Source organism: Delphinapterus leucas, chromosome 17, assembly GCF_059928025.1.
Source record: "Delphinapterus leucas isolate spDelLeu-1000000601 "Yukka" chromosome 17, BTC_Dleu_Yukka2, whole genome shotgun sequence".
NCBI classification, from domain to species: Eukaryota; Metazoa; Chordata; class Mammalia; order Artiodactyla; family Monodontidae; genus Delphinapterus; species Delphinapterus leucas.
Genome location: NC_143145.1, coordinates 37470612 through 37483812, shown reverse-complemented (window position 1 = coordinate 37483812; position 13201 = coordinate 37470612). Strand labels below are relative to the sequence as shown.

At 35.5% G+C, this 13201-nt stretch overlaps 1 protein-coding gene across 1 annotated transcript in view; it reads right to left on the bottom strand.

The window, feature by feature from the left end:
• Positions 1–13201, bottom strand: part of RGS22 (regulator of G protein signaling 22) — a 155768-nt gene that overhangs the window by 89375 nt on the left and 53192 nt on the right. Inside the window, exons 9-11 of the mRNA XM_089898589.1 lie at positions 6950–7124; positions 3162–3295; positions 844–958 (exon numbers count right to left, since the gene is read on the bottom strand). Coding sequence (XP_089754715.1) covers positions 844–958; positions 3162–3295; positions 6950–7124 — 424 coding nt within the window. The remainder of the gene's footprint in view (positions 1–843; positions 959–3161; positions 3296–6949; positions 7125–13201) is intronic.

Here is a 13201-nt window from a genome sequence, read left to right as displayed (position 1 = left end):
CTATTTCTCCAAGCACAAGGGTAACTCTAGAATAAGGAAGGGCGTCCATATTCACATGAGCTCTTTGCTATCTGTTGTGTGGAACTCAGACTTCTTCTTTGTAATCTTAAGATAACTGTGGAACGGACGATTTAGGGTTTAAGTCAGGTTCTTGCTCTCTCTGTTATAGTGTCTCTCTGCCTCTCCCTTTATCCCCCTACTAAACAAATTCTGAGGTGAAAATTTAATGTTTTTATGATGTTTAACCATTAGCATTCCAAAGCTAAAAAATCATTATTTGGGTAGGAAATAATACTAAATAGAAGAAAAGGAGAACTGTTTGCTTAGAATAAAATATATAGTCCAAAATTATATGTAAATGTTCAGCCCATACTAGGACTACGAAGGTTTCTACCTAAAGTATAATTGCAAAAGAATGTGAAATTTTCATTTAGAACTGGTGTATTAAATCCACATTATCAAAGTAACCACACACTGGAAATACTCTGCTTTATAAAAGTTCTAAACATACTTCCAAAACATAACATAGAATATTACTTTTTATAAAATGTTAAAAATTTAATAAAAATCCTAGAGGGTTTTATTTTGTGTCTGAGGTGTGATCATACCAAAACGAGAACGTAGCTGTTTTTGAAAACAGTAATCAACAGAGTATACAGCAACATGGTACTACAAAAGGAAATAGAAAGTTTTTGCATAAAAATCCTTTTGTAAGGAAAAAATAATTCTTTTGTTCAGTAAAGGAAAAAGTCATTATGGTAAATCAATAAAAATTCTCTAAAATCAGGGGACACTGAATAGGTTAAATGAGGAATCAAATTACTCAGTTCTCAAAATACTTACCACAGGTTCTTCTGTATAAGTATATCTTCTACCCAGCTGGGGCTTCAGACATTCAGAAATGTCAGTAAAAGATGTTAAACGAATAATTTTGCTGCTTTCTGACATGTGCCTTGACCTAAATTATAGGGATGAGAACTAATTGATCAACAAATATTTTGAGCACCTCTGCTATACATTCACCGAATCTTAGACGTGCTCCTAAGCATTGTGAGAGAATTAGAAAAAAAAGTATCAGCATCACGTCCAGCCCTCAAGAGGCAGTTGAGAAAATGAGGTACAGTCATACATAAAGACAACTCTCAATAAAATAACTGCTGGTTGAATGAGTTCGTGAACATATCACAGATGCCAAATGTCTGGGACGGATAATAAAACTATGGGCGTGTAAGAATGAGAAGTCCCTTGGAGCTATATTAGTAATTAAAGAAATGAGCTTCTTCCTGAATAATGGGTGGAAGATAAATTCTGTGTGTATGTGTGTGGGGGGGCTGTGTTTAGAGGGGTTCTTCAGATGGGGAGAAGAGTGAACAATATATGAAGGTAAGTAGACAAAGTCTTGTTTAAAATGCAGCAAGTTAACTAATTTTCTTAGGGCAAGAGAACACTAACAACTAAACTACATACCAAACATTGTGCCAAATATAATTCATATGATCATAATTAATCCTCACAACAGGTGGGATTCATACGGGTTTATATGTGGTAGTTTGAGTTGAGATGATGGAAAACTCTGGAGTTAGACTAATGACTTTCGACCTTAGCTTTTTATATTTTCTCATCCAGCTCCCTCTCCCATAGCCCACTGCAATTATTCCAAACCTCATTTTCCAGCTCCATAACCCATGCCTGTTCCAATTCACCAGCCTTCCTCCACGCCAATCCACCAGCAGATTACCCTGCAGGTTCTTCTCAGACAAAATGTAGGTACAACATCCTTCAGTTTCCCCTGCGCCATGTAGCAGACACTATTAATTGACTGGCTAACTCAACACCCATTTCTGACAACATGATTCTATCACCAGCATCACTAAAATACTGAAAAAGTTGAATATTCACTTATCAAGACTCCAGGTAGGGAGGGGATGTCATGTAACAGTTATGACTGAGATATAAAACGATGTCTGCTGGGGAGCTTCTATGAAAGCCTGCTTTCCTGACTACAGGGAGAGAATTAATGGATATTTCCCCTGCTCCTTCTTTATGATTTGAAAGCCTGATGTCAGGAGCTGTAACACCACTGACTATAAAGGAATGGCCAAGAGCATTACAAAGACTTAGGCCTCAATACTCCTGATCTGGTGAACCAATACTGGCAGTTGCCTACACTCAGATTTCTTGCTCTGTGAAAAACATAATTCCATTTGTCTAGGCCATTGTTAGTCAACTTTTCTGTTATTTGCAGCTGAAAGCATTTCAAATTTATCTATCAACAGATATATTTACCTACACCCATCCTTACTTCCTTCCATCCTGTCTCAGGAAGAAGTGTCCTATTTCCTGTCCAAGGTAGCCCCATTGCCTTGGTTACTGAACCCTTCCCTCTCTTCTCCTTTGAAGGGAAAGGTACAGAGAGTAGATGAGTGGTTACCGGGGTTTGGGGGAGGGAAGAGTGAGGAGTGATTGTTAATGAGATGGAGCTTCTTTTTTGGCTGATGAGTTGTTTTGGAATTATATAGTGGTGATGGTTTTACAACTTTGTGCATATACTAAAAGTCACTGAATTGTATACCTGAACATGATTAAAATAGTGAATTTTATGATAGGTAAATTTTATCTCAATAAAGAAGAATAAAGGTGAAGTAATAAATCCTTAAACAAATAATTATCCACCAGCAGACTACACACCAAAGTTAACACCAAAGGGTATTTCTTCAAGCTGAAGGAAAATAACTCCGTTTGAAATAAAGAACAATGAAAAGCGTAAATAGGTGGGCAAATCTAAGCGAATTTTTAAAATATACTGTATTAAATAAGTACAATATTATTGAGGGTATTTTGAGTTCTCAAGCTTGAGAAATATTACTGAGCAGGGAAAAGAAAGAATTGAAGGGCAATCTTCTCAGAGACGTCTTTTGATTGTACAGCTCATGAGAAGCTAGAGATCATAACTACCACCTCTTTAAAATTACGAATCTTAGGCCTTCTACGATTAATTAGAGTATGCATGGGAAATACAACCCTCTAATATCTATCCCTGAAATATAAGAACTCATGTAAAAAAAGAAAAGTATTAGTTTTCAATTTCTATTTAATTTTTAAATTCTTCAAAAATCTTACCATTGCAGAAAAGCACTTGGGACACAAAAAGCTGCACCTACCCTTTCTTAATCACATCATCCTTAGGAAAAACTGGATTCAAAGACTCACTCTTCCAAGGTTTTTGAATTGCTGTTTTTACTCTAGGTGGTTTCTTGGGAGATTTAGAAAGTTGTAATAAACTGGATTCTTCTTTCTAAAAAGTAGTAAGATAATGAACAAAGTGAAAAATGGGCAAAATGGGAAAAAAAAAAGGACAGAGAATAAAGCATAGCTCTCCAAAAATACCTCAAAATTGTTTTGATTAGAGGATTTCTTTCCTCACTCTACCACTTACCATGCTATGTTTGAGACGGAGAATATTTTTTATTCTCCGTCTCAAACTCCAACTTTCATGCAACCAGCAGGCTGAAATCCCTATACCTATTGAGAGTATTAGAAAAACAAGGCCAAAGGCTTTACGTTATTATGAAAAAAGACTCTTTCCTGGAGGAAGAACTTTGTAAAAACTTTTCTTTATTCTGTAACTGAATAAGTTTTAGTGCCCTGTGTGTGTATGTGTATGTGTGTGTGGTGGGGTAGGGAATGCAGGTAGCAGGGCGGGAAAAGATGTGTGGACACCATTGGTCCATAAGAGACTTATATCTTAACAGAACTATTTCCTTCCATTTTGGGATATTTTATTTTCATGCGTATTCTTCTCATTCTTAAATGTTCTTTATGGCAAAAGTTAATTATTTAAATCTAGAACATGAGATGCTACACACATGAATCAAAAAAATACAAACACCTAAATGTCCAAAGAGAGGAGAAAGAAACAATTATATATACTTATACGTGTATTTATATATATAATATATAAATGTAACATTATATAATACTTAAAAGGATTACGAAAATAATGGAAAAATACTGATGAAGAAATTACCAGAAAGAAATTGTATATTATACAATTAAAAATATAAGTATATTAAAAATATAAGTATATTACAATTAAAAATTCACAAAAAGCCTAAGAGAAAATAGGTTAATAGTTGTCTAGAAGTCGGTGAGATCAGAGTGATTTGTCTCTTCAGTTTCCAAATTTACAGTAGTTTTATTATTTTTATAATTTGGAAAAGAAACAAACTTTTCTTATATGTCAACTTCAATTAGAATGTAATATGTGCTGCTGGAGAGCAAGAAATTTATTTGTGATGCTTTATTATCCAGAACAAACAATAAAATCTCACATACACTCTAGGTGCCTAACAGCTACTAATATTTTTTTAAGAATTCTATAAACAAAATTAATTACTTAAGTATGTTTTACTTATAACATTCTAGGTATCAGGGCTCACATCTGTTTTAGTAATTCGGAACAAAGCATGACATTAACCAATACTCACTAAATGAGTGGGACCACAGGGGACTGGGCTTATGAAAAGTGTATCACACAGAAGTGGCAAATTCATAGACACAAAGTAGAATGGTGGTTACCAGGGGATGCAGGAGGGGTTGGTTAATGGGTATATAGTTTCAAATTTGCAAGATAAAATAGTTCTGAAGACCTGTTTCACAGCAATGCAAATATACTTACTACCTCAGTGTACACTTGAAAATGGTTAAGATGGTAAATTTTGTTATGTGCTTTTTACCATACCACAATAAAAAAGTTTCCTTAATATAAAAAAAAAATTTAAGTGTATTATACTTAAAATGAGAGGATGGCCTAAATTAGAATTTTTGAGCTTTCTGGCTTGGGAGAAAGCAAGAAAAGTAGCCAAAAAGAAACTGATAGAGAAAAAACTGACAAAAGGGCACAGCAGAATTGGGGGGTGGGTTAAGGAGCTGCTCTATATCATGACTGTGATGGTAGCTACACAATGTATATATTTGTCAAAAATTACAGAACAGTACACTAAAAAGGGTGAATTTTACTCTACATAAATGGTATCTCAACTTTTAAAACAGGAAAAATAAAGAAAACAGAATCGAGTTCCATTCCTTACACTGTTTTCTGCAGGGGAAACAGAATGAGATCAGAATTAGTTATCCAACTAGAAAACACCGATGACAACATATGGTGATGGTACTCAGAAAGCCAAATGTTATCAGATAATGTGCTCCCTACACCACACCTCTAAGATTTGTGACTGGGTCACAAAGTCACATGGGCTAACAAGGAAGCTCAGATTTATCAGTAGAGTGGCATACAAAAAGGCCACAAGTGCAAAGGAGGTCAGAAAAATGTCTAAACAATGGATAAGAAACCATTAGCTCACTACAGTGACACTAACTCAAAGTGTGGTCCCCAGACCAGCAGCAAAAACATCACGTGGAAAAAAAAAAAAAAAATCACGTGGGAGGGAGCTTGTTAGATATGCAAATCCTTGGGCCCCATCCCAGACCTACTGAATATTGATCTTTAAGTGCAGCCCTGAAGTCTCTATTCGGACTCAGGTGACTCACACATGCTGAAGCTTGAGAACCACCAGCCTGTAGCAATGCTTTGCCTACACATCACCTAGGAATCTTATTAAAATGTAGGTTCTAAAATGTGATTCTAATGTTCAGGCAGGATGAGAACTTCAATTCTAAGCCAACCTCCTGATTTTACAGTGACTCTCACCCAGTCTATATTAATTAAATCAGACTCTCTGAAGGTGGGACCCAGGTACCAGTATGTTTAAAAACTCTCTATGTGATTCTAGTGTATACAGGATTAAGAAATCACTAATAGAAAAACTGTAAGGTATTTCCAGCTCTAAAGCACTACTTGTAGAAGCAGAATTTTAAAAACTGTAATTATACATCTTCCTGACTTTTAAAAATAAGATATCCTGATCATAAAGTAATCTGTTTTTTGAAGGGTTTGTGTGTGGCTATGGCTAATAACACTTAACATTCTGTGACACCTTTAAAGCTAGAAAGATTAATAAGGCTCCTTACTTCTGAAATGCAGGTGTTAGTTACATTTATTATATCTCTATGCCAAAGCATATAGGATTATTTACTTCTTCTCTGTAAAGCTGGTTAACTTTTCTTCTCTTTGTGGACTTTTCCCCCCTATTTTTTGTACTATCTTATTCTTCCCCATTGTGAAAAAATGCTCACTATTTCTAATTTTGCTGTTGCTACTTTTCACTCATTTGTTCAGTTTATATTTATTAAGCACCAGGCACTGTTCTAGGCACTGAGGAAAAGCAGTTAACAAAGAAAAATCCCTTATATTCTAGTAGGAGCTGAAAGACAATAAACAAAGATCACATGGTCTTAAGTACAATAAAGCAAAATAAAGCAGAGCAGAGGGCTCCGATAGTGAGGGAGGGTATCTGTGCTGTCCTACACAAGTGTGCTTACATGGAAGAGTCAAGGATAGCCTCTCTGATTAAGGGATATCTGAGCAGACACCAAAGTGAGTGAGGGGCAACATATCTGGAGGAAGGGTGCTGCAAGTGAAGGGAACAGCAAGTACGGCCCTCCCAGGTTTTTGCTTGGTGTGTTCCAAGAACAGCAAAGAGGCCAGTGTGGAGTGGTGTAAGCTAGAGAAGAATGCTAGGAAATAAGGTCAGGAAGTTAGCAGGGGTGTGAACAGCTGTGTAAAGACTTTGGCTTGTATTCTGAGTGAGAGAGGAGGCCACTAGAGAGTTTTGAGCAAGTGAGTACATGATCATGCATTTTTAAAAGATCACATTGGCTGATCGGTGGAGAACAAACCATAGGTTTTCTTATTTCCTAATTGTTGCAGCATGTACATTAACAACAACAACAAAAGGTTTATGATGAAACTTAAGTACTAGTGTACAAAACCCAAGCATGGATATTTTATTACAAACTTAAGAGATCTAAGTATCAATGTACATCCTACCTGCATCTCAGGTATCTGTGGAATGCAAGATTTAGGTCTTAATGGCAAGAGGGTTGCCATTTGTGGAAAAGGGTCGACATCCTTCCTTGGTTTCTCTTGACGAAGGTGCCAGAATTTCAGTTCAGCACTAGCATGTTTTGTTGAGGATGAATGAGTAACACAGAACCTCGGTGCCCTAGTTGGAGGAAAAACAAATTTAAGATTAAACTAGACAATAAGCCTCAAAAATCAAAACGCTACCAAATGTATAATATCTGCGCTCACAATTATCAGTCTTGCCACATCTCTTTTCTAATAATTTCTTCTTTTTCTGCTGCCTAGCCCCTCCCTCCAATGTTATTCTATGATATATCAACTGCCTGAAATCACATTCACTTATACAATATAAAGAGGCAATATACACGAAGAAAAAATAATTAATAAAATTACATTCAAATTATTATCTGCTTGATAAGAAAAAGAAACCTATATATCTATTTGATGAAGGAATTTTAAAAAATAATTTACAGTTTCTAGTAAAACAAAAATAGAATGCACCTGTGATCTGTTTTAAAGCAGTTTACAATTTATCTGTAATACCAAATAAAAACTAGTGGATTAAATTAAAATTTAAAAATATATAAACATTTTTATAATGCTTAAGTATACTACTAAAGTGGATTATGAATCATATGATCTATTTTCAAGCCTTAAATTTAAAGGTAAGAATTAATTTTATAACAATTTAGATAATAAATGAAAGACCTACACTACTGCCAGAAATTTAGGAAAAAGAATGTTTGGCACAGTATCAAGGCCCCACTTAACTTGATGGATATTCCCATACTCAGTCTGTGGGCTAACTCTATATTGCCTATGGGGTTAACTCCAGCTGTCAGGGCCTGTTGTTAATTACTTCTTGGACTAGGTTTTCCCCCTGGTGCCATGGTCCAAAGACTAATTTCACTTCATATTTCAGGTCCTGGTAGAAAATTGCCTCCCTTTAAAAACAGGAAGATGGTAGATACTTCCCTGATGTAAACACAGGTTAGGAGTGGAAGAGAACCCAAAGTCCACAATTAGTTTAGGATCAGAAAGCACCCTGTAAAGATCTGGGTGGTCATTTTACACCATATTTCAAAACCTTTACTTGCAGACTTGGAAATATCTAAAATTACCTCTTATTTTCATGCCAATTAGTAAGCGGGCATATTTACAAGACCCTGATCAAATAAATCATACATGTGCTGGACAGGAAATCTGGGTATATCAATTTTCTAATTCCCATCATTACAGTATATTCACATGGCCCCATTTTAATCTTGCATTCTTATTTAATTCATTGCATTAATTTTTTATTAGCCACTACGTGAATTCATCAAATACTGTGGACTACATTTCACAGTCAATCCTTAACAGGTATTGTATTCTTTTTCACACTTCCATCATACAGGTTCTCATGTACATTGATTGTACACCTCTTAATCTGAAGGTCTAAAGAGTGGGAGAAGGTATTTGCCACGTAAATCACCAAAGGAGCTGCATCCAATATATGTGTGTGTGAACACGTGTATATATATATATATATATATATATATATATATATATGTACATACGTGTGTGTATGCGAATGTGTGTATATCTACCTATATCTATTTATCTATCCATCTATCTATGTATCTCACAATAGAAAAATGGGCAAGGAAGATAAACAAGCAATTCATGAAAGTTGAAATCCAAATGACCACTCAATATTGAAAAGGTTATCAACCTCACCAATAATCAGGGAAATGCAAGTGAAAAAGCACAAAACACCAATGACATACCAAATACATAGGCAAAAATTTAAGACTCTGACAATATTAAATGTTACCATGGATTTGTAGCCATGGATACTCTCATATTCTGGTTGGTGGGAATGCAAATTGGTACAACTACTTTGGAAAAATGGATATGTGTACAGCATTGCTTGCAACTGTGAAAAGAGAAAATGACACAAATTTTTTTAAACACTAAATAAATTATGGTATATTCATGCACTGGAATGCCATATACAACAGTGAAAATTAATAACACTCTTAAATACAGTTACAGTCAAATCTTACAAATATATTGTTGATAGAAGACGCAAAGAAGGCATACAACATGATTCCATTTTTATAAAGTTGTAGAACAGGCAGAAAAAAATACATGCTTAGGGATTTATTTGCATACATGGTTGGTAAAACTACAAAGAAAAGCAAGGCGATAATCACAGAAGTCAAGATACTGGCTACCCCCAAGTGGGAGTAAGGATGGTGTGATCAGGAAGGCAACTTCAGGGGTCTCAGTAATGCTTTATTTCCCAAGCAACATGGTGGTGACATGAATGTTTGTTTGTGTTTACGTTTGAATTTTAAAGAATATACAGGATTTAGCTAGATCAAGAAAAAAGGTTAAGAAAGAATTCTGAGAAAATGGCAAAGTCAGCAATACTGTTCTTCTACCTCTCAGAATCCCTTCATAAAAACAGACAGCACAGCTAGATGGCAAAACCAAAAGCTCACGGACGACATTTAGAACAAAATGTTAATGTGACACGGTATCCCCCCAAACCCCAATATACAAGCAGGTGGGTACAAAAGATCAGCAATAAGACCTGCAAGACGTTGGTGTGTAGGTGAGAAGAAGAAGGCAGTGCCTGATGGACCTGAGGATGCAACAGCACCAAAAGAGCCAGATAAGCATAGCAGGCCTGTCTGAGGTTAGCAATTGAGCCTGGAAGGGCTTTTGCCCTCTCCAACACTGAGTGAGTACACACAAATTCAATCACATTTCTACTTACCAACAAAGAACCACCGGAAAGCCCAAATAACAAAATGTATGAACTACGGTACATGTAACAATTGGGATGCATTATGCTTCAGTGGCATTAATCTGACCAACAGAAGTTAATGCTGTATAATTATATGACATTCTAAAAAGACAGAACTATAGTGACAAAGGACAGATCAGTGGCTGCCAGGGGTTGGGAGTGGGGGAAGAGTCTAATGACAAAAGGGTGGTGTGAGAGTTTCTTAAGATGATAGAATTGTTTGTACACTGATTGTCATGGTGGTTATGTGAATCTATACAGTTTGCTTTCACTGTATGTTAATGAAAAACATAGAAAAGAAGGAAAGAGGAAAAACAGCCTTTTCAATAAATGAGGATGAGCAACTGGATATCCATAAGCAAGAAAAAAAACAAACCAAAACTGAACCTTGACCTAAACCTCACACGATATGTAAAAAAAAAATCAAAATGGGCCACGGACTTAAATGTAAAACATAAAATTATAAGGTTTTTAGGAAAAACATAGGAGGAAATCTTCAGAATATAGCGCTAGGCAAAGAGTTCTCAGGTTTGACACCACAGGCATAATCCATAAAAGGAAGGCCTCATCAGAATTCAAAAACTTTGCTCTAAAAAAGACTCACTTTTTTTGGTTTTTCAGATACGGTTATGTTTATTCTTAATAGTAGGTGTATTTGACATAGGGAAGTTTGCATTAGTTGAATAAACTTGGCTCAAGAGGATAACTGCCTTTACTCTAATGAAACATTTGTAGTAAAAATTATGTGGAACCCTTCAATTAGACAGTCCTCCAATATATTCCCCTCCCCCTCCCAGGGAAAATCCCACACACGTTTAATTTCAGATTTTCTCTTGCAAGTTGTTTTCTTTCTTGTCTGCATGGTCTTCTGTTGTTTGATTTGCCCTGTTTTTTCTTCAGTGAATTAGTCTTCATAATTAGTATGGTAACATGAGTTTATGGTAACATGAGTTTGTGAAAGCTGCATTTTCCATTTTGCACCTCTAATTCCAGTTCATCACCACAGGATTCACTCTGTTCTCTTCTATATTTGTAACTCTCTTCCACATTGATGAGAATTCTGGTTCCCATTATCCACAATATTTTTGTTTGCTTAATCTACATGACTGGCTTACTATAAAAGGATATAACTCAGAAATAGCCAGATGGAAGAGAAGCATAGGGCAAGGGATGTGGGTGCACCTCTACATGTTCACCCATCCAGAAGGTATGAAAGACCCTTTTAAGAAGACTTCAGAAAGCTTGTCTTTAAGAAGACAAGCTAAAAACTGGAAGAAAATATTTGCAAACTATATACCTGACTAATGGCTAGTATCTAGAACATAAAAATAACTCTAAAACTCAATAATAAGAACACAATCAGAAAATGTACAAAACACACAGATATGTCACTGAAGTGTATATGCAAATGACAAATAAGCATATAAAACACGTTCAGCATCATTAACAACTGGAGAGTTTCAAAGTAAAACTACAATGAGATATCACTACACACTTATAAAAATAAGTAAATAAGTATTTACTGGCTAAAATAGAAAACTGTGACATCAAACAATTGCAAGGATGCAGAAAAACTGGATCATTCATACACTGCTGGTGGGAATGTAAAAGGGTACATCAACCCTGGAAAATAGGTTGGCAGTTGCTGTTGAAACTAAAAAAAGACTATGTATGACCCACTAATCTCACTCTAGGACATTTATCCCAGAGAAAGGAAGACTTACGTTCATGCAGAAACCTGTACATCAATGTTCATAGCAACTTTATTAATAATATCAAAAGACTGGAAACAACCCTAATGTCCTTCAATGAGTGAATGAATGTATAACATCCATAAAACAGAATACTACTCAGCAATGAAAAAGAACAAAACAACTTGGATGGATATCAAAGGAATTATGCTGAATGAAAAAACCGATCCCCGAAGATTACATATTGTATTATTTCATTTATATAATAGATTAGTAGTTTCCAGGAATTATGAGAAAGGGGGAAGGAAAGAGGTAGGTATGGTTATAAGAGAGCAGTACAAAGGGAGGCATGTGGTAATGTAACTGCTCTGTATCTTGACTGTAACAGCGAATGCATGTGATAAAACTATATAGAACTAACTATACACAGAGAAATAAATGCTTGTAAAACTGGCAAAATATGAAAAAAGATTGGAGAGTTATATCAATGTCAATTTCCTCACTGCAATATTGCACTGCAGTTATGCAAGATGTTACCATTGGAAGAAACTGGGTGAAAGGTATACAGAATCTCTGTATTACTTCTAACAGCTGCATATGAATCTACAATTATCTCAAAACAAAAAGTTAAATTTAAAAAAGGAAAGCTTCCACTGTATTAGTAATGATTTTTTTAAGTTGGCTGGTGTGTATACAGGTGCCTATTTTAGTATAATTTATACCTTTCTGCATTTCTTAAATATTTAAGAATAGAAGTTTATAGAGAAAGAGAAAAACAACATTCTCTCTATATATGGAAAAATCAGAAGTTTACAAGTAATCTGGAATACCTAGATGAGAGATAATGCCAAAGACATAGGCAGGGACAAATCATGATAATCTCAGGGTATATGCCCAGTAGTGGGATTGCTGGGTCATATGGTAGTTCTATTTTTAGTTTTTTAAGGAACCTCATACCTTCTCCATAGTGGCTGTATCAATTTACATTCCCACCAACAGTGCAAGAGGGTTCCCTTTTCTCCACACCCTCTCCAGCATTGTTTCTAGATTTTTTGATGATGGCCATTCTGACTGGTGTGAGATGATATCTCATTGTAGTTCTGCTTTGCATTTCTCTAATGATTAATGATGTTGAGCATTCTTTCATATGTTTGTTGGCAATCTGTACATCTTCTTTGGAGAAAAGTCTATTTAGGTCTTCTGCCCATTTTTGGATTGGATTGTTTGTTCTTTTCATATTGAGCTGCATGAGCTGCTTGTAAATTTTGGAGACTAATTCTTTGTCAGTTGCTTCATTTGCAAATATTTTCTCCCATTCTGAGGGTTGCCTTTTCATCTTGTTTATGGTTTCCTTTGCTGTGCAAAAGCTTTTAAGTGTCATTAGGTCCCATTTGTTTATTTTTGTTTTTATTTCCATTTCTCTAGGAGGTGGGTCAAAAAGGATCTTGCTGTGATTTATGTCATAGAGTGCTCTGCCTATGTTTTCCTCTAAGAGTTTTATAGTGTCTGGCCTTACATTTAGGTCTTCAATCCATTTTGAGTTTATTTTTGTGTATGGTGTGAGGGAGTGTTCTAATTTCATTCTTTTACATGTAGCTGTCCAGTTTTCCCAGCATCACTTATTGAAGAGGCTGTCTTTTCTCCATTGTATATTCTTGCCTCCTTTCTCAAAGATAAGGTGACCATATGTGCGTGGGTTTATCTCTGGGCTTTCTATCCTGTTCCATT